Source organism: Rhinolophus ferrumequinum, chromosome 4 (assembly GCF_004115265.2).
Source record: "Rhinolophus ferrumequinum isolate MPI-CBG mRhiFer1 chromosome 4, mRhiFer1_v1.p, whole genome shotgun sequence".
Classification (NCBI taxonomy): domain Eukaryota; kingdom Metazoa; phylum Chordata; class Mammalia; order Chiroptera; family Rhinolophidae; genus Rhinolophus; species Rhinolophus ferrumequinum.
The window spans coordinates 64,916,102-64,933,686 of NC_046287.1; the positions used below are offsets into that span (position 1 = coordinate 64,916,102).

Genomic DNA, 17,585 nt, shown 5'->3' on the forward strand with positions numbered 1-17,585 from the left:
CATCTCACCGCTCACCGCGATACTCTTTAGACAAGTTTTCCCAGGACAGTGAAGGTAAAGCCGGAGGCGCCATACCTTGCAAAGACGCTCCCCTCTGAGATGGTGGGGCGGGCCTGCAAATAATACCCGGGACCAGGAGGAAGGCTCTCATTGGCCGGAGGGCGGATGACCGGCTGGAGGCGGAGTTTCCCAGGGGTATATAAGAGAGGGGGTGTGTGCAGCCCGCGTCAGTTTGGGAGTCTCTACCCCCTGGTGTCTGTGCTGTGAGACCTGAGCCGAGTCTCCCTCTAAGACTTTCCCTCCTTCGCGGCTGTACCCCTACTGGGCTCTGTGGCGCCTCCCGACGCCAGCTCCGGCGCTCTTCCTGCATCTCCTCCGTGGTGCTTTGATCCGGGGGACTTTCTATTTGTTTTCTCCTCTTTCCTCTTTGTTGCTCTAACACCGGCCTCGCCGAAGCCCCCCACTCGGGAGGGAATTCGACTTCTGGGGGAAGGCGGCTGCCACGAGCTACCTCCGCCCCTCCTGCGGACGCGCAAGCCGCTGCACCCACCCCACCTGCCTCACCCACCGCTTGCGTTCGTTCGCCGGGGGAAGCCAGCCGCGAGTTCATTGATGCACCCATTCCAGTGGTGTAACGGTGAGTCTCCAGGGCCGGAGGGCGGAAGGGCGCTGGGCGGGCCGGAGAACCAGGACCCGGGAGCAAGGCTTTAAGATCACACCGGCTCGTTCTCCCTCTCGAGCCAAGTTTCTCATGAAATCGTACGTCCTTGTGCCCAAATCTGTTCTGCACAGCGCGGAATTTGAAGAAAAAAAAAATCAGGTTTAACAGAGGACGGAGAAGGGTCTCTGAATATGCGGGGGGCGGGCGACGTGGGAGCCCGGGGTTCGCGGCCTTTGTGTGGCGGCTTCGCTCTTCTACCCGCTTCCCCTGCCTTTGTGCGCTCAAACTCTGTTCTTTGTTGTGGTTGTCGGAGGAGAATTAAATCCGCGCTCGGGCTAGGATCTAGAGGGAGCTCAAGTTCCCGGCCTGAAACTTTGCAGGCTATTTTAAATATGTATACAGTGCGGGACGGCCCGGGGATGGCTTCCTCTGTGCCTTTGTTGGCTTCGCACTGGCTGCCAGGGGGCTTTGTGCCAGTGGAAAGTGCCAGATTAAAGAGTGTGGCTTTATTGAGTTGATAAAGCCTTGCAGATATCTCGGCGCCCTGCTATCCTTGAGTGCAGGGCTAGTCTGGCGGGAGCTGTGTGCTTTCTGGCCCCACGCCCCAAGGCCTGACTTCGACTTCGGTACTAGCTCCGGAGCCGCACCTCCAAACCCAAACCACCTCTCCTACCCGATTCACTACCCCCATCCCCCACCCGGCCTGGGTGATGCTAAATTTATCTCACCTGAGGCTTTTTTGCCGTTCAGGTGACAACAGGTTGGTCTTGGGTCTAATTCCTCAGCTACCTGAAAGGAGGGCCTTCCTGAGCGGGTCACTTCAAAACCTGGGATACAAATACCCTCCAATTGCCGTAGGGTCTTGACCACCTGTACTAATGCTTGAATAGTTGAGGTGGGGTTGGGGTGTGGCTAGCCTTATCTTTGAATATGGCAGGCAGGTTAGTTAGGGAAAATTCACTCTTGAGAACAGACTCCTGCCAGATCTTGGATTAATTATTTCAACAGGCTTTTGTTTTAAGGCAAGGTTTGGACAGCATATGTATGAGTACCCCCAACCCCCTCTTCCTCTTGCTAGTAGGATCTAATTTCCTGAAAATGAACCAAGCTGTGTGTGATAGGCGGGCACTGCCGGGGAGAGGGTGGAGGATGGGGGTGAGGAAGGACGGTGCATCCCAGCATCTGGGAAAGATTCCCGTTGGCTGGCAAGGAGAAGCATTTCCCAGATCTTCTGGGCTTTCTGGCCAGCCCTTTTCTTGACGTCATTCCCGCTCCCAGCCTGCTCACTTAGATAAAACATTCTGATGTCGAGGCATTGGTAGGTTGGCTGAGACAATGGAACAGAGACTTGAGGAGAAGAACCAAGAAGTTGTCAGTCACACTGGCCTTGATTCTGGGCAGCTCTCTTTCTTAGGAGATTTTTAGACCAGCAGAGGACTTGCTGCTTTATCTTTTCACTTCTTAAAGTGACTGAAAGATCCTGTTCTTTGACTCCAATGAGGAAGCAATCCCTCTCACCCTGGACCACCCCCTCTTTCCTAGGGTTGGTACTCTGTCCTTACAAATTTTAGAGGAAAAATTACTCCTGTCAGCTTTTAGCATATATATATTTGTGTGTGTGTATATATATATATATATAATTTTCCCCCCCATTTTTAAAATAGTAATACAGGCAAATGGACCTTCTCTTGACTATGAAGCTCTTCTCACCCACACCTCTTTGTCACATTGACTCCTAACCTCATTGACTCAGTCCTGGAGTCCCGGGGAAAGCCTCTCTCATACAGATAAGATGGACAAGATAAATTGGTGAGAGAGAGGACTGCTGAGGCCAGAGTACCTGCAGCGTGCACACACATACCCTCTGCAATAGCTACTGTCACCACTCTGCAGATTCCCAGAATAGGAAACCAAATGAGGTTCTTTGTGGCCCTAAAAATACTAGGATACAGCTCATAAAAAGTGCATGGAGACCCAAGGCAGATTGTGGGTTAGACCATCTTATAGCATCAAATATTGCTGGTGGGGGAGGATGGCCTCATTGGCAATGAGGACACAGTTTCCTGGCAGGGAAGTCCTAAGACCCTTTTCCAGAATAGATGAGTCCTCCATGATGTCATCATGAAAAATTAAATTTCCTTTGGCCCAGAGAGAGCAAAAATTTGAGTGGACAGTAGAGGGGTGATGAAAACTTTCTAACCCTTGCTGAAGCCTGAAAGCAAGGGCTTCCTGTTGGGCGTAGCAAAGCGTAGTAGCTAATTATTTATTTTCAGCATAATCAAAAAAATTTTTCAGGACAAGAACTACTTTTTGTTTCCCCACAATGTCTAGGTCAGTGCATAAATAAGGCGTTGCCATGTTCTTGGTGATTGACTGGTCATCCATTAGCTGAGGGCAGTTTCTGGGCAGTTCTCCCAAACATCAGTCTACTTTGAAGTACACAGGTTGTTTTGAGAAAATTGGGAGTTATTTATCCGTTAACTAGTTATCAAACACTAGGCTAGGCAACTGGAGAATATACAAAAGTCCTCAGCTGCCCTCAGACCTGGGAGCATTCAGGCTTGTTAGGACTCTCATCTCTGATGTCAGGATTATGGGAGCACCTCTACAGAGGTGCCTCATTTCGGTGAAAACCTTTGTGTGTGTCTTCCCTAGAAGGTAAAACCATCTGGTAATTCTTTCTTGCTTTTTTATCTTTAGTGTCTGTCATGATACTTGTCATAATCAGTGCTTAATGCATGTTTGAGTTAAGTTGATGCTAGGAACACTTGGGTAATGTACGACAATTACTGAGTATGCAAGAGCCAGAACCCGCGACAGGGCTGTGAGCACTAGAATTCAGGGAAAAGAGGGATCACTGCAAAATCACAGAGACCAAGCTTGGTGGACTTTGGGAAGGGAGAGGGAGTGCCAGGCAGGGAAAGTTGCATGAACAATGGTATGAAGGCAGAGAGTGAATACAGGTTGGGCAAGAAATAGTGAGGGGACGGGCCCACCTGGGGTGGTGATGGAGGACATCGGGGCAGAGAGTTTGAGAGGGCCCCGGTGCATACTTGTTCAGAAGGACTTGAAGCCAGTCATGAGTTTTGGAAATGCATGATAGAAACCGAGTGGAGGGACAGGACAGACATGTGGGCTAAATTAGAGGAGGCACTAGACGTCAATTAAGTGTGAATAAGGACTTGGAATCGAATTGGGCCTAAAGTCTGCTTGGCATACGGACTTGGCAATACAATTGCTTGCAAAATTGGAAAGAGGTTTGTAGGAAGGCTCATTATATGGTCACAGATTGATCTAAGGAATAAAGAGGTATGAGATATATGATGTCAAAGATGACTTCCAGTCTTTCAGGCTAGACTTGTGTTGAATGGTGGTAGCACTAATAATTATAATGTAGAATTCTGAAATATATTAACAGGTTCTGGCTCCTAACCAAGATGTCAGGAAAGTTCTTAAACCTATGTTGAAGCTTGAGTACAGAGGTCTTTGGAGCCAGGCCGTGTTAACTGTTGGACTGTAAACAGTTTAATGATTGAGTCTTTTAAGATTAAATTGGTCGCATGAAAATGTGCTTGGGATGCAGCAGGTAGGTGGTAAATTCTAGTTTTCCCCACTTTCTGAAATCCAAGAATTTTATGCTTACCTTTTGGATCACTGGTATTTTTGCCTGCAAACAGGAATAAACACCTAACTAGCTTATTGTTTACATCCTATCTTTTTTCCCCTTATGGTTAAATAGTACAGAAAATTTACGAACTGTCAGAACCAGTAGTCCCAAGATAGAGAGTGGCTCTAGGATTGGTTAATCTAGCAACTCAGCTGACATTATCTTTCCTCTTTCCTCCTCTTTCCTTGTTCTGTCACCAGCTTTGTATTGAGTTGCTCTCTTTCCAGCTGTAGTTTGGCTGCCATCATTCCAGGTGTTTTGAGGAGATGTGACCAAAAAAGAAAAATCTTTCCAGCAGGAATTCTGTTTGTTTCTTTGGCCAGAACCCTGTCACGTATCTGTCTCAACACCAAACCCTGGCAAGGGGAAGGTGACTATCAAGACTGATAGACCAATCAGGATTTATCCCTGAGTCAGGTGAGAAGGGGCTGCATCTAGTGGCTAGCCAGTGCTTCCCATGCTGCTTGTACAGGAATCTGCTGAAGACCCTGTTAAAATGCAGATTCTGATTCATTTTGTCTGGGGTGAGCCCAAGATTCTGCATTTCAAACAAGCTCCAGGGAATGTCATTGAAGTATGGAACTGCACAGTGAGGCTCTGAGTAGAAAGGGGAATGGTGGCAGTAAAAACTGCAAATTCTACACACATACACATACACACACTCACACCCCTTTCTGGAACACTGGATTAGCTTTGGAGTGAGTAATTTCTGTTCTTTTTTCATTTTGCTACTATACCGTATGAGCTCTACCTGATGGAAGTATTTCCATTTTCTGCCCATTTCCTGAAGCCTTGATCCCCTAGATGGAGATGCTGTCCTATGTGTAGTAGTCCATTTCATAGATTGGTTAAATCATTTACCCATGATCACATAGCTAGTGTTAGAGGTAGGATATAAACAGAAGCACCTGAACCAGGTGTAGGAGCCCAGACCTTGTCAGTTCTCTCTCCATCCTTGCTGACAGAGTACCATCAGCCCCAGTGGTAAATTTCCAACTATAATATTATTTTTCCTCCCCCTTTCTTTACAGGGTGTTTCTGCGGCCTGGGACTGGTTAGTACTAACAAGTCCTGCTCAATGCCACCCATCAGTTTCCAAGACCTTCCCCTCAACATCTACATGGTCATCTTTGGCACAGGCATCTTCGTCTTCATGCTCAGCCTCATCTTCTGCTGCTATTTCATCAGGTGGGTGGCTCACTGGCTGACCCAGGGTGGAGAGTCAGGGAGGAGGCCAGGGGTAGGGTGAGCCGAGTGAGACTTCCATAGTAGTCACTAGCCTTCCACGGGGGCCCCTGTTTTGGGGACGAGGCTTAGCCTGCCCTTCCCTGGGCCCTTGAGGTCTGGTGTTTCTATTTCTATCAGCCTATCCAGCAAGGTGACCCATATAAGGTCACCATGGGTTGGGCTACATCCCGCCTCTTGGCCAGTTATTCTAAGGTTGCCTTTTGACCGAGTAATATCATTGGTAGTCCCTGAACTGTCTCTCTACTCCCCACTTACACCCTCTGGGTAGCCAGGGATATGTGGGCATGAATTACACCAGTGGCACTTACCTCTGCCCTCCTGGGAAATCCTGTTGTCAACCCATCAGATGCTAGCTAATATTAGCAAGCTGATGTCTGGAGAGCTGCTTGTTTATTCTGCTTTGTAAGCTCTTATTTTTGAGAGTGAAAAAAGTAAAAATGTCACTTACTCATATTGCACAGGGATCCAGGGAAGGGCTAGCCAAGCTCTAAGAACTGTTTTTTCTCCTGTTGATAAGACATGGGAACTGGTGCTTGTTTTCTACCAGAAATTTGGGGCATGACTGGTATTTAGAGTGGAACTTAAAGTAGTGTTTCTGACAAGGGGATGCTTTTGGTATTAACAGTTCTTCATTTTAAAAAGTCCCTAGGACTACAATTTTCCACTCAAGCTACTATCTTCTCTGAAAATACTTTTATTTTTTCCTCTTGTACAATTGAATCTAAAATTTGCATGTAACTAATAAGTGGGTGTGACTGTAGATTTCTGGTATGTCCCCACTCCCTCCCCGTTCCCCAAGCCTAAGTTTTCTTTCTCAGACTCTTTTGTCTTCCTGACCACCAACCACCCCCATCTGCCCATATCAAGCAATGGATGCAATTCCCCAGTCACTGAAGATGGACACATTCCAAATACCAGAGATTTGTGTATGATACTGTGAGGAGTCTGTAAAACCAACTCTATTTGGTTCCTAAACACACACACACACACACACACACACACACACACACACACACACACAGAGGCTCACACATGCCAAGCTGCAAAGGAGGTCAAGTGAAGAAAACCTAGAAAAGCACTCTAGACCTGTAAGTGGGTGATCAGGGTTCATTTCCTAATTCTGCCACTAATAGGTATGGCCTTAGGTTTTTAGCTATTCTTTACTAACTGCCACCTGTGTGCCAGGCATCATGGTTTGCATTTTATAAAATATTTCGTTCACTTAGTCCTCAGAACAGCCCTACAGTTTAGGTATTAGCCCACTTTATAAACGAGGAAGGTCATGCTCAGGCCGTTAAGGATTTGCCCAAGGCCATGTATAGGGGGATATATAAAGGCAGACTAGGTTGGTGACAATTAACTAGTTTTTCAGATTCCATACATTTGACTTCTCTGATTCTTATTCCTTGAATGGGAAGAAGTGGGGCAGCTGTGATATCCATGGCCACCCCATTACAACTAGAGATTGGGGTCCTGCAGGACAGGCTGGGGAGCTGGTTATGGCTGATTAACATTTGGCTGGACTGAAAGAACAGAACAGCAGAACCACAGGACACCAAAAGCTTTCCCCACTGGGGCTGTTCAACACCACCTGTCTCTACTGCAGTAATCTGTCCCTTCACCATCCCACCCTCTTCTGCAGCCTGCCCAAAGCCAGTTGACCCTGCAGTTTTATCGTTCCAGAGGCTCACTGGTGTGTGGCGGCCTGTGGGTGTCTATATATAGAAAGACACACAAGCACAGAAGCCACTTCCTCTCCCTGCTTCTTGGTTTCCTTCTCAGCCAAAATAGACCCATGACCCCAGCTCGTGACCTGGTGAGCTCATTGGCCACGGCCAACTTCACTCCCAGCTTCCCTCGCTCATTCTCCCCCCCACCCCCCAGGGGCTGACCTCTGCCCTACACAGGATGGAGGGGCCAGTGAAGTACAAATAGGCAGGAAAGGAACAATTATTTTCAGGACTTGGCTGCATTGTTTGTTCCAACAGGGAAAAGAAGCAAAGGGAGAGCCCACTGGCAGTGGTTAGAAAATGGTGTCATTGAAATCAGGATATTTTTAGTAGCTTTGCTCACCCAGCAGCTGAGAAGGCCACCTGTCCAAAGTTGTTGGCACTATATCCCCTGCTGGGATAGCCCAATGTCCTTTTCTGCTTTGTTTTCTTTGCAACCTTTTGGGCCCCATTTCATCACCATTGGTAACTACCTGATCCATAAGTCTACATGTAGGGTGAAGGGTCAGCTCTGAAGCTCGTCACTGTTCTGAGCATCCTGGGCTCTGAGAGTCAGGCTTCTGGAGTTTCCCTGAGTAAGACCATTAAAAGGAGTCAGCCGATAAAAGGGACGAGGGTGGGGATGGAGGGAGCCGCTGGCATCCTATGATATAGCAGGCGGAAAGGCACCGCACGCACTACATAATTATAGCCATTTTGCAGCTGAGGTTCACAGGATGTGTGGCATGCCCTTATTCTCTGAGTTAAGAAGCAGGCTCCTTACCACTTCCTTTTTTACTCTGTACACAACCTGGTAATAGCCACAGCACCTTCCGTCAGAAGGTGCCTGTGAACACACTGACTAAACACTTTTCTGCCTTCCTCAGCTTAACTCAGTGTCAGTCAGGTAACAGTTGTCATGTAAGCTTTGGATGCATCCTTTCCTGCCCTCACTTGGAAGTGGGGACAGAGATGAGTGTGTGTGTGTGTGTATACAAGTATATGAAAGTGCAAAGTGAAGGAAGGGACAATGGGAGTCCTGGTTAGACATTTAACCCAATCCTCCAATGACCAGAAACCCTCCAATGAGGGAAGAGAAAGGGGCAGTGATATGCTGCCCCAGGCCTCATCCCTGTGGCAGGAGTCACTTAGACAGCTGGAGTTCCTAAGAGGCTCTTGGCACGTGTGGCCTCGCTAGGTCCCCTGACTTCCTGTTAAGAACGATAGAGATCTCCCAGCCTGATCTTCCTTACCTGTTCCCTGGCTGCTTTGGGCATGGCTGTGTCCCACCTTCTGTATCTCTCACCACCCTGGGAGCAGTTTCAGCTTTTCTGCCATGCCCATGGAGCATCTTACCTGCCCTTTGACGGAGGCTTGTGATTTGAGATTCTCTCTTCCTCTAACTCAGGTCAGCAGTCTGTTTCTGCAAAAGGTCAGCTGTTCTAGGCTTTGAAAGTCATACGGTCTCTATCTCTACTGTGCGAAGCAGCCACAGACAATTTGTAAACTATGAGCGTGGCTGTATTCCAGTAAAATTTGAGTTTCATATAATTGTCACATAAAATGAAACAGAAGCATTCTTTTGATTTCTACTTTTAACCATCTAAGGATAGAAACCATTCTTATGTTTATCAGCCTTATAAAACAAATGATCGGCTGGATTTGGCCCTCAGACCAGAGCCACACCTACTCTAACTTGGCTTGTTTTGGAAGTTTCCTTCCAATAACTTAGACCTATGAGAGACATGACCAGTGGGAGAGAAAGCTCCATATGGTGCTCACACGTAGGAGGCCATAGAACTGCCTGTAGAATTCGGAAGGTTTCCCTTACTGAAAAATTAAATGGCGATAAATGGATGGAGTGATATGTAATCACGGTCCCAGCCATTTGCACAGTAAGCTGAGAGCTGTAGGCTTGTTAACTGAGGTGTTAAAGAGCTTGGGCTCTGTAATCAGACTTTGATTCAAATTCGGACACTGCCGCCAATTACCTCTGAAGTTCGGGCAAGTTAATTAAAATCTTTGGACTTCATTGTTTTCTCATCTGTAAAAAGGAAAGTATCTCCCTCTAAGATTGTTTGGAATCGATGGGCACATATGTGAATGTTAGTGCAGGAATCGATGCATAGCGAGCCCCCAATAATGATGTTCCTATTGCCATGAGTGACAAGCTGCCAGGTTCGGGCGATTGGGAGCTAGGCCTGCATGCAGGCCACCAGCTTGAAATAAAAAGAAAAGAAAGAAGGGACTGCCTGTGTTTGCCTGGCACTGAAGGGAAGAGTGTGCTTTGGTTTCAGGATATTTGTGTTCTCTGGGTGGAAAATTCCCCAGGGTCAACAGACTTATTTGTCCTGCTACCCTGGCTGAATGGAAATACCCCTTTTAAGAATATCTTAACTTCTAGTATACATTCAATGAGCAATTGTTGATCTCTATCATTTGGGAATCTGTAGAAATTTATGTACTGGAAAACGGCAGGGAGAGTGAATGAACTATTCGGGGTGCTCTGCCAGAGAATCTGGGACCTGGCAGTAAATTTTGAGGCTGTTGAGCCTGAGTAATAGCCTGAGTCCTTAATCCACTCTGGGGGACCTGCATAGGTCCAAACCATATCCCATAGTCTCTAGGACGAGACACCCCTGTGGGGAGCACCCCTCCCTGCCCCCAGAATAATGCCAAGCTGCCAGCCTGCTTCTCCTACTGGGAATGGCTGTTTATGTGAAGGCATAGTAACCCCTTCTCTTCCTTTTTCTCCCCCAGCAAACTTCGGAACCAGGCACAGAGTGAACGATATGGATATAAGGAGGTAAAACACATCTTTCCCTGAGACTTCCTCCTCTGCTACTTGTCCTGCTAACGACAGAGATGGAGGAGAACAAGCCTAAGCTGTCCTGGCCTGGAATTCCCTTCATGCCCGCCCCCCCCCCCCCCCCGCCCTCTCTGGGACTAACTGTCTTCACTGTCCTCAAGTCTGGTTGGCCCAGGCAGGTTGGCTCAGAGCCCTCCCCTTTATGGGGTGACGGAGGGAGAGGGAGGTCGGGCTACACAGGGCTGGGGACTCCATTCATTGGTTGATACCACCTGACCCCTGCGGTTGGTTTCTTCTGACACCATGCCTCTTTTCTTTCTAGGTGGTACTTAAAGGTGATGCCAAGAAATTACAGTTATATGGGGTGAGTGTCCTGGGATAGCACATCTGAGGGCCCCACTGGATAAAGCAAATGGTACCTTCTCCGGTTTGCAGCCTGGACACTTTCAGGGGCCTTTTTAGTCTTTTAGTCTCTTCCTTCATATCTCCTTGGGCCAAATAAGTCACCCATCCTAGCACGTCATCAATAGACTTCATTATGTCTGGAAGCATTGGCAGAAAACAAAGGGATCACAAAGGGTGTGGATGAGTGGTGACACATGGCCTCAAGAAGCCTGCTAGGTGTGATGTTTGAGGGGAGGATGGTCATACCACTCCATGCCAGACTGCAGCTAACTTGCCCCAGGTTCAGACCCATGTCTTGTTTTTCCATTAAAGAAAAGACGGTCCTTTTACCCTTATATACACGCTGTCCGAGCACACTATGGATCAGACTAGTGTATCCATCCCTCTGGTTCTCCCTCTCCGCCCCCCACACAAACCAATCCCTGCGTTCCCCTCAATGCTGACTCCTTTCGGAAGAAGCCATTCCTTTCCCACTATGCCTTTGAGGTCACCTAGCTCATTTCCCAAGACTTCCTTCCATAACCATGGACACTCCTGAGTGTGTTTATGCTTGTCTGGAGCAGGGAGGACCACAGATATCTTAGATACCAGACTACTTAGAAATGGCCACATTTTGTCCCATTTTTGATACGTTATTACATCTCAGCAAGTTCAGATGTTTTCTAAGCACCCCTTTACAAGTAATTCAGTTGAGATTGAGGGGGTTAATATATAGGGACCTAAGGCTGGATTTAAAGCATATAACTGACCACATACACCATACCCTGTCATCCTTACCTCTAGTTATTGATACGTGTCCCCTTGCCAAATGTACGAGGCTAGAATGGATTAAAAGCCGTTTCTCTAGAACAGTACTGCCCAATGGAAACTCCTGTGATTATAGAAATGTTCTATATCTGCAAACGTGGGAGCTGCTATCTACATTGTGACCATCGAGCACTTACAATGCAGCTAGTGCAACGGAAGAACTAAAATTTTAATTTCATCTTATTTTGGTTAATTTTAATTTAAACAGTTACATGTGGTTAATGACTACCATGCTGTCAATGTTGTTTTTTTTAAAATATGATCAAAGTTTCTCTGGATGATAAGGAAACTGTGCTAGAGCTTAGTCTTTAGAATGGGGTCAAGATAAAGTGTGTTTAGGATGGGTGAGTGAGGTTCTTCCCCGATCTCTCACACTGCCCCTGTTCTTTTCACAGCAGACCTGTGCAGTCTGTCTGGAAGACTTCAAGGGGAAGGATGAGTTAGGAGTGCTCCCATGCCAGCATGCTTTTCATCGGAAGTAAGTGTCCACATTGGGGATGTATGTCCAGGGGTGCCTTTTAAAAGGAACAAGCAAGAAGCATCTTTTAGAACCTCCAACCTCTACCCTCTCCCATCTACCCCTATATCCTATCGGGATAGCAGTCAGGCTGGAGGGGTTAGACTGGGGCAAGGATAGAGAGGATTTGTTCTGAGAAGCAGCTGGGCTCTGAAGTACAGCCAGCCAGAGCAGACTGGGATGTCTCGGTCTCTTTTGCCCACAGGTGTCTGGTGAAGTGGCTGGAAGTTCGCTGTGTCTGCCCTATGTGTAACAAGCCCATTGCTGGTCCCACAGAGGCCACTCAGAGCATCGGGATTCTGTTGGATGAGCTGGTGTGAGTGCTGCCCCTACACCAAGACCTGGAGAAGACCTCTTGCCTTGCCTCGTGGGTGCCTGGTCCCTTTGCATAGCTGCAGTAAACAAGACTATTGGGTGGCAATGGTCATGCTTACCTGAAAGGCAGGGAGTGCAGGGCTGGTCTCCCAGCATCAGGGTGAGACCAGACTGGCCCCACCTTCTTGCCTCCCGACGTCTTCCCTGCTACTCAGTACTGACAGCATCACCCATTAAGACCACCGTATCCTGGTACTGGACGATTTACCGGCCTTGTCTCTGCTCTGGGGAAAAAAAATCCACCCCTATGTGGCCAAGAACTTGGAGCACACCCCTTCAGCGTTCCCCTTAGGAGGACAAGCTGCCCCAGAAAAGGGATGAGATGGACTCTGCCTTCCGCTCCTATCCACTCCTTCCATAAGCAGGTTAGAAGGGAAGGAAGGAAGGAAGGAAGGAAAGATCAAGTGCCTCCAGTAGAAGTAGGGGAGGCGCTGTGGGAGATCAGGAAGAGCAGGGACATACAAAAAAGCAAAGTCAATGTTTACATGAGACCTATGGAAACAGGCTGGCTGGCCAGCCTGCTGGCTACAGGGTAATGGAGGGTCAGTCCCCTCCCCCTGCTAGGGTCTGAGGTGCTATCCATTCACTCTCTTCCTCAATTAAACTCAGAGCTTCCTATTGGAGTGCCCCTCCAGAGAAAGGGCTTGTTCTACAGTCAAATGGATTTCCAGGGGCTTTTTCTAAAAGAGCAAAAGGGGTCTGGGGATGGAGGTGTCTGAAGGTTAAGGTAGCAACAGATACCTTCTTCCCCGGTGTAAATAGTATTTTTATACTTCATCCTCACCATCTCAGGCTTTATACATGGAATCCCCCAGACAGAGAGGGTGGGGGTTTCTGTTCCTCCCCAGAGTGGGTGTGGGTGGGAGAAGGTATGTATTTAAAGGAAATTAAATTTAATAACAAGTTTCTCTAAACTTTTGTCTGTGGTTGTGACCTGTGTCTGTTGGCCCTTTTCTGCCAAGAGAGGGAACAAAGTTCTCTAACTGCCTCTTTTCATTTCCCCACACTCAAATAAAAAACACACAAAGGTTCCTTAAAAAGAAAAATTGGTATTAGATTATTATCCACCACATAGATTAGGACTGTTGTCAATGTACTTTAATACCTGACTGAGCCAGGCTCATTAATTGGATTTCTAGAACATTTTTAAAGAAGGTCAATGACTGCCACCATAGTGTTCCACTGACTAAGAGTTAATAGAATTCTACTTGTAATTCAAGGAATTGTGTTCTTCACATAACTAAAAAGGTCTGGATTGCTATCATAGAGGCTTGATCTCTTTTTCCTTATACTTTTCTTACCTGCCAGCTGATGATCACTGACCCAGCCAACCCTCCCATGCCGTGTTTAGAAGTGGACTTAACATTTTATGCCCCTGTGTGCACTCGAATCCTGCACCCATGTCTTCCACCTTTGCTCTGTCAATGTCCCAAGGGAGCTGAATCAATAATGGATTGAGTGCCAGGAACTATCTTCTTGGCCAGCATAAGTATGGAGCAGCTGAGCTGTGGTCGCCCCCTGCTTGGTGGAAAAGGGCAGTGCCAGTGGTCATCCCAGGTGGCAAGCCTTGGATGCTGTGCGTAGTAGGAGCATTGCTGAGCACAGTATAGTGTCGTGGTGGGTCATGACATACAAGAGATGCCCGTGCACCCAGAGGAACGAAGCCCAGGGGTAGGCGATGCCCTTCCACCCCAGGAGGCTGGCACAGTAGGTTTCACACTGGACACACCCGAGGTGCAGCTGGCACCGGTCTTGGTGGGGTCGTGTGCCTGAGGGCGTGCCTGTTTTTGTCACTTCACACTTTCAGAGGTTATTCCTACTCCTTATAGCCTCTACCACCTGCCTGCTGCTGCCAAGCCTATAGGGCCTGGTCTTTTCTCATTGGGGCTCCACTTCCTCTAGTGCCGCCAGCTTGCTTTAGTGGGGAGTAAAATGCATTTCCTAAGCAAAAGAGTCCTCTAGCTCCTGCTACAGCCTCCGGGTGGATGCATTGCTGGGAGGAAGGGAAACCAGTGGGCTACAGGTTGGCTGCAACATCTATGTGCTCCTCCCTTACCATCTGCCCTTCCTCTCAAGGAAAACTCATCAGTCGTGGCATATTCTTATCAAATTGTTGGCACTCAAATGTCTGCAAATTTGAACAGCATGGTCCTAAAGTCAAAATGACAGGGTAAAAAGGCCTTGTATTATTTTCAGTGCTTCATTCAGTACAGCAAGGTAAAATGGTACTACAGGGAAGAGAAAAGTGGTATTTTGGGTTATCAGATGTGAACTGGTAGTAGCCAAGCACAAGTTAAATAGTCACAAGTCCCAAATTCAGTCATTAGTGTGGTCTTGTTCCTCAGGCCAGCGTTCCTAGAACACCCGCCACCTGGGCCAGGCACTGTAAGACAGGATGATCCTTGCCTTTGGAAAAGGTGGAAGCACTGTATTTTGAGTGAGCAAGCTTGTGGCAGATCCTTAGCTCAACTGGTGTGGAAATGACAGCAGGGGTGTCTGCAAGGAGATGATACCTGAGCTGAGTCTTGAAGTACACAGACAAAAGGACTCCAGGATTAACAGGCCTGTTGGGTACCAGAAAATGCAAACAATTCAATATGAAGTTGAGGTGGGAAAAGGCTGCAGTGAGATAGTTTTGTGTGCTGCCAGGAACCTGGGACTTGGTAGAGAGAGAATCCTGAAATTTCTTTAGATCAGGCTTTTAAAAGATCTGGACACCATTTGAGAGCTAAGCCAATGCTTTTCTTCTCTGTGCATGAAATATTCATGGGCAACAACAGTGTACTTAGTCCTGTTCCCATTACTGAAGAAGAATTTGCACTCTAAATGATTCCAAGGGAAACAAAACAAGCCTGAAGGAATCTGGGTGGTAATCATACGTCCCAGGATTCCAATAATCTACACAAGCACACACCATTTCATCAATCAAAAGATAATGAGCACTTACCCATCAAGTTCTTGCACAAAATACAATTTTCCTTCCTGTATGTACCATTCTGAGTTTGGGATTAGGAGAAGTGTTGAGAAAAGCAAATAAATGGCAGTTTGGAGTGTGGGAAGCTTGCTGAGATGTCAAGGGCCCAGCTTGTCCAGACGGCACACAGCTGCCACCACTGACACCATCTCGAAATGCTACCTGGGAGCTAAGGTGCAAGCTCCCACTAATCTTGGGACCTGCCACATTTATTCTTTTCAGGTTGAAGAATTCTGGAGTTGAACCGCCTACATTCTACAATGAATTTTGCTAAAAATTTGTAAGGTTATAGTAATTGTACATTTTGCTATATTTATCCTATATCTATCCATCTAGCTTTAATCAATTTATTTTTCACTGCATTTCAAAGCAAGCTCAGATACGAGTACACTATTTATATTAGATTTTACAACTACCATGTTTCCCCGAAAATAAGACCTAGCCTGACAATTAGCTCTAATGCGTCTTTTGGAGCAAAAATTAATATAAGACCCAGTCTTATTTTACTATACTATAATATATAAGACCCGATCTTATATAATATAATACAATACAATACAATACAATATAATATAAGAGACCCGGTCTTATATTAATTTTTGCTCCAAAAGACACATTAGACCTGATTGTCCGGCTAGGTCTTATTTTCTGGAAAACACAGTAATGTCTCTTCTTTTTTTTTTACAGGACTTTATTGGGGGAACAGTGTGTACTTCCAGGCCTTTTTTTTTTTCCAAGTCAAGTTGTTGTCCTTTCAGTCTTAGTTGTGGAGGGCGCAGCTCAGCTCCAGGTCCAGTTGCCGTTGCTAGTTGCAGGGGACGCAGCCCACCATCCCTTGCGGGACTCAAGGAATTGAACTGGCAACCTTGTGGATGAGAGCCCACTGGCCCATGTGGGAATCGAACCGCCAGCTTTCAGAGTTAGGAGCATGGAGCTCCAACCACCTGAGCCACCCGGCCGGCCCCAGTAACGTCTGTTTTTACAAGTGAACTGAGAATGACCAGAAATCTGCCTTGAATATGAAGAAGATAAGCATTTTCTGATAACTTGCTGATAAATTTTGATGAGTAGCTCAGGTTTCGGGATGGTTTTAGAAATAAGTGTGATGTGAAGTCATTTTATATTTAAAATGTGGTGATGGCGGTAAAAGGTTCTTCACTACACCTGGTAACTTTTCATCTTGCTAAATTATATGTTGTGTGCCAAAGGAGAGAGAGAGAGAGAGGAGTGTAGAACATCCTACCCTTACTGAACATAATTAATATTTCTTACACAATTGGCCATGGAATATTCTTATTTTGGGCTTTTTCCATACCCTAAATTTAGCAAGCTAGCATTATCTTTTAAGAACCACTTTAAGCAGCCCTTTTCAAAGGAAAAATGCCTACAGAAGGAAATCTGCATTTCTTTGTAGTTAGAATGCAATGTCCCCAACTTCATTATTCTGCAAAGAAGCAAATTCTTTCTTTATTATATGCTGAGGATATAGCAAAGACAGTAATGCAACAAATTCATTACAGGTTTGTAAGATTAAAAACTTACATATTCAGGTTGAGAAAACAGGCAATGCTTTACAGGCGTCCCTGTTTTATGTGCTCTGGCAATTGTGAGCAGTGAATTGTACAATTGGCTTACATGTGCCAGGCGGATTTCATTATTTAAAAGAATTCTATGTTCTGTCTTTTTATGACTGAAAAAGTCTTTAAAATGAGATCTAAGGACTTTTTCACTTTTTAATTTATAAACTTTGAAACATTGAAATATTAATATAAAAACCGGCTTTTCTCAAAGTGCGACGTATCTATAGACTACAACAGAAGCGATTTCTTTGAAGTCTGGTTTACGAAGAGAAATGCATTAAGCTAGCACAGGTGAAGAAAGAGCAGTTTTGAATGAATGGTTTTTGTTCAGAGTTATTCGTTTTCAAAAGGGTTTGAGAAAAGTTTCACTGGCAAGAGTCAGATATGAACTGTGGCTGAGTTTTAGGAAATCGTGGGTACTTTCCCTTCTGCTCCTCATTTTGAGGTTAATTTGTATCGTGGAATAAACAAAGTTAGCATTGGAATCCAAACAATGGGGTTTAAGCCACAGCTCTGCCTTTAATTAGCTGGGAAACCCTGGCCTTCTTCCTTAATCTCTCTCAGCCTCAATTTTCTCCTCTGTACAATGGATATTAGGGACTGCCTCAGAGTGTGGTTAAAAGAGTTCATAAAAGAATATATAAAAAAGACTCAAAGTGATATTCAAATACAAGCTATTTTTGTTTCTAAAGTCATAGGGATTTAGTCCCTCCGCCCCCCAAAAAAATAACTGGGCTAAATAGAAAGTCTATAAGAAATAAGAAAGCTTGTCTATTTCCCCTAATTGCCCTATTTAATACAACGTCCTTTATTGAACATTGTCACAGGTGCTG

The 17,585-nt window shown here is 46.2% G+C and overlaps 1 protein-coding gene across 2 annotated transcripts; it reads left to right on the forward strand.

Moving 5' to 3' along the window:
• Nucleotides 1–217: 217 nt before the first annotated feature.
• On the forward strand, nt 218–12,258 carry RNF122 (ring finger protein 122). 2 transcript variants are annotated; one of them, XM_033103848.1, is made up of 6 exons: nt 218–637; nt 5,360–5,516; nt 10,046–10,091; nt 10,417–10,458; nt 11,702–11,784; nt 12,029–12,258. In XM_033103848.1, exons 1-6 carry the CDS (start codon nt 613–615, stop codon nt 12,141–12,143), a joined length of 468 nt encoding a protein of 155 aa, XP_032959739.1. In that variant the 5' UTR covers nt 218–612; the 3' UTR covers nt 12,144–12,258. The 2 variants fall into 2 exon arrangements, with proteins under 2 accessions (XP_032959739.1, XP_032959740.1); XM_033103849.1 differs by having other exon boundaries at nt 11,705–11,784.
• The last annotated feature ends 5,327 nt before the right edge of the window (nt 12,259–17,585 follow it).

What these genes read in the sequence shown, in the direction of transcription:
- RNF122 (XM_033103848.1), top strand. Translation starts at nt 613, where the DNA reads ATGCACCCATTCCAGTGGTGTAACG. An exon ending in AACGATATGGATATAAGGAG is followed by an intron (nt 10,092 to 10,416) that starts GTAAAACACATC and finishes TTTTCTTTCTAG; the next exon opens with GTGGTACTTAAAGGTGATGC. An exon ending in CAGCATGCTTTTCATCGGAA is followed by an intron (nt 11,785 to 12,028) that starts GTAAGTGTCCAC and finishes TTTTGCCCACAG; the next exon opens with GTGTCTGGTGAAGTGGCTGG.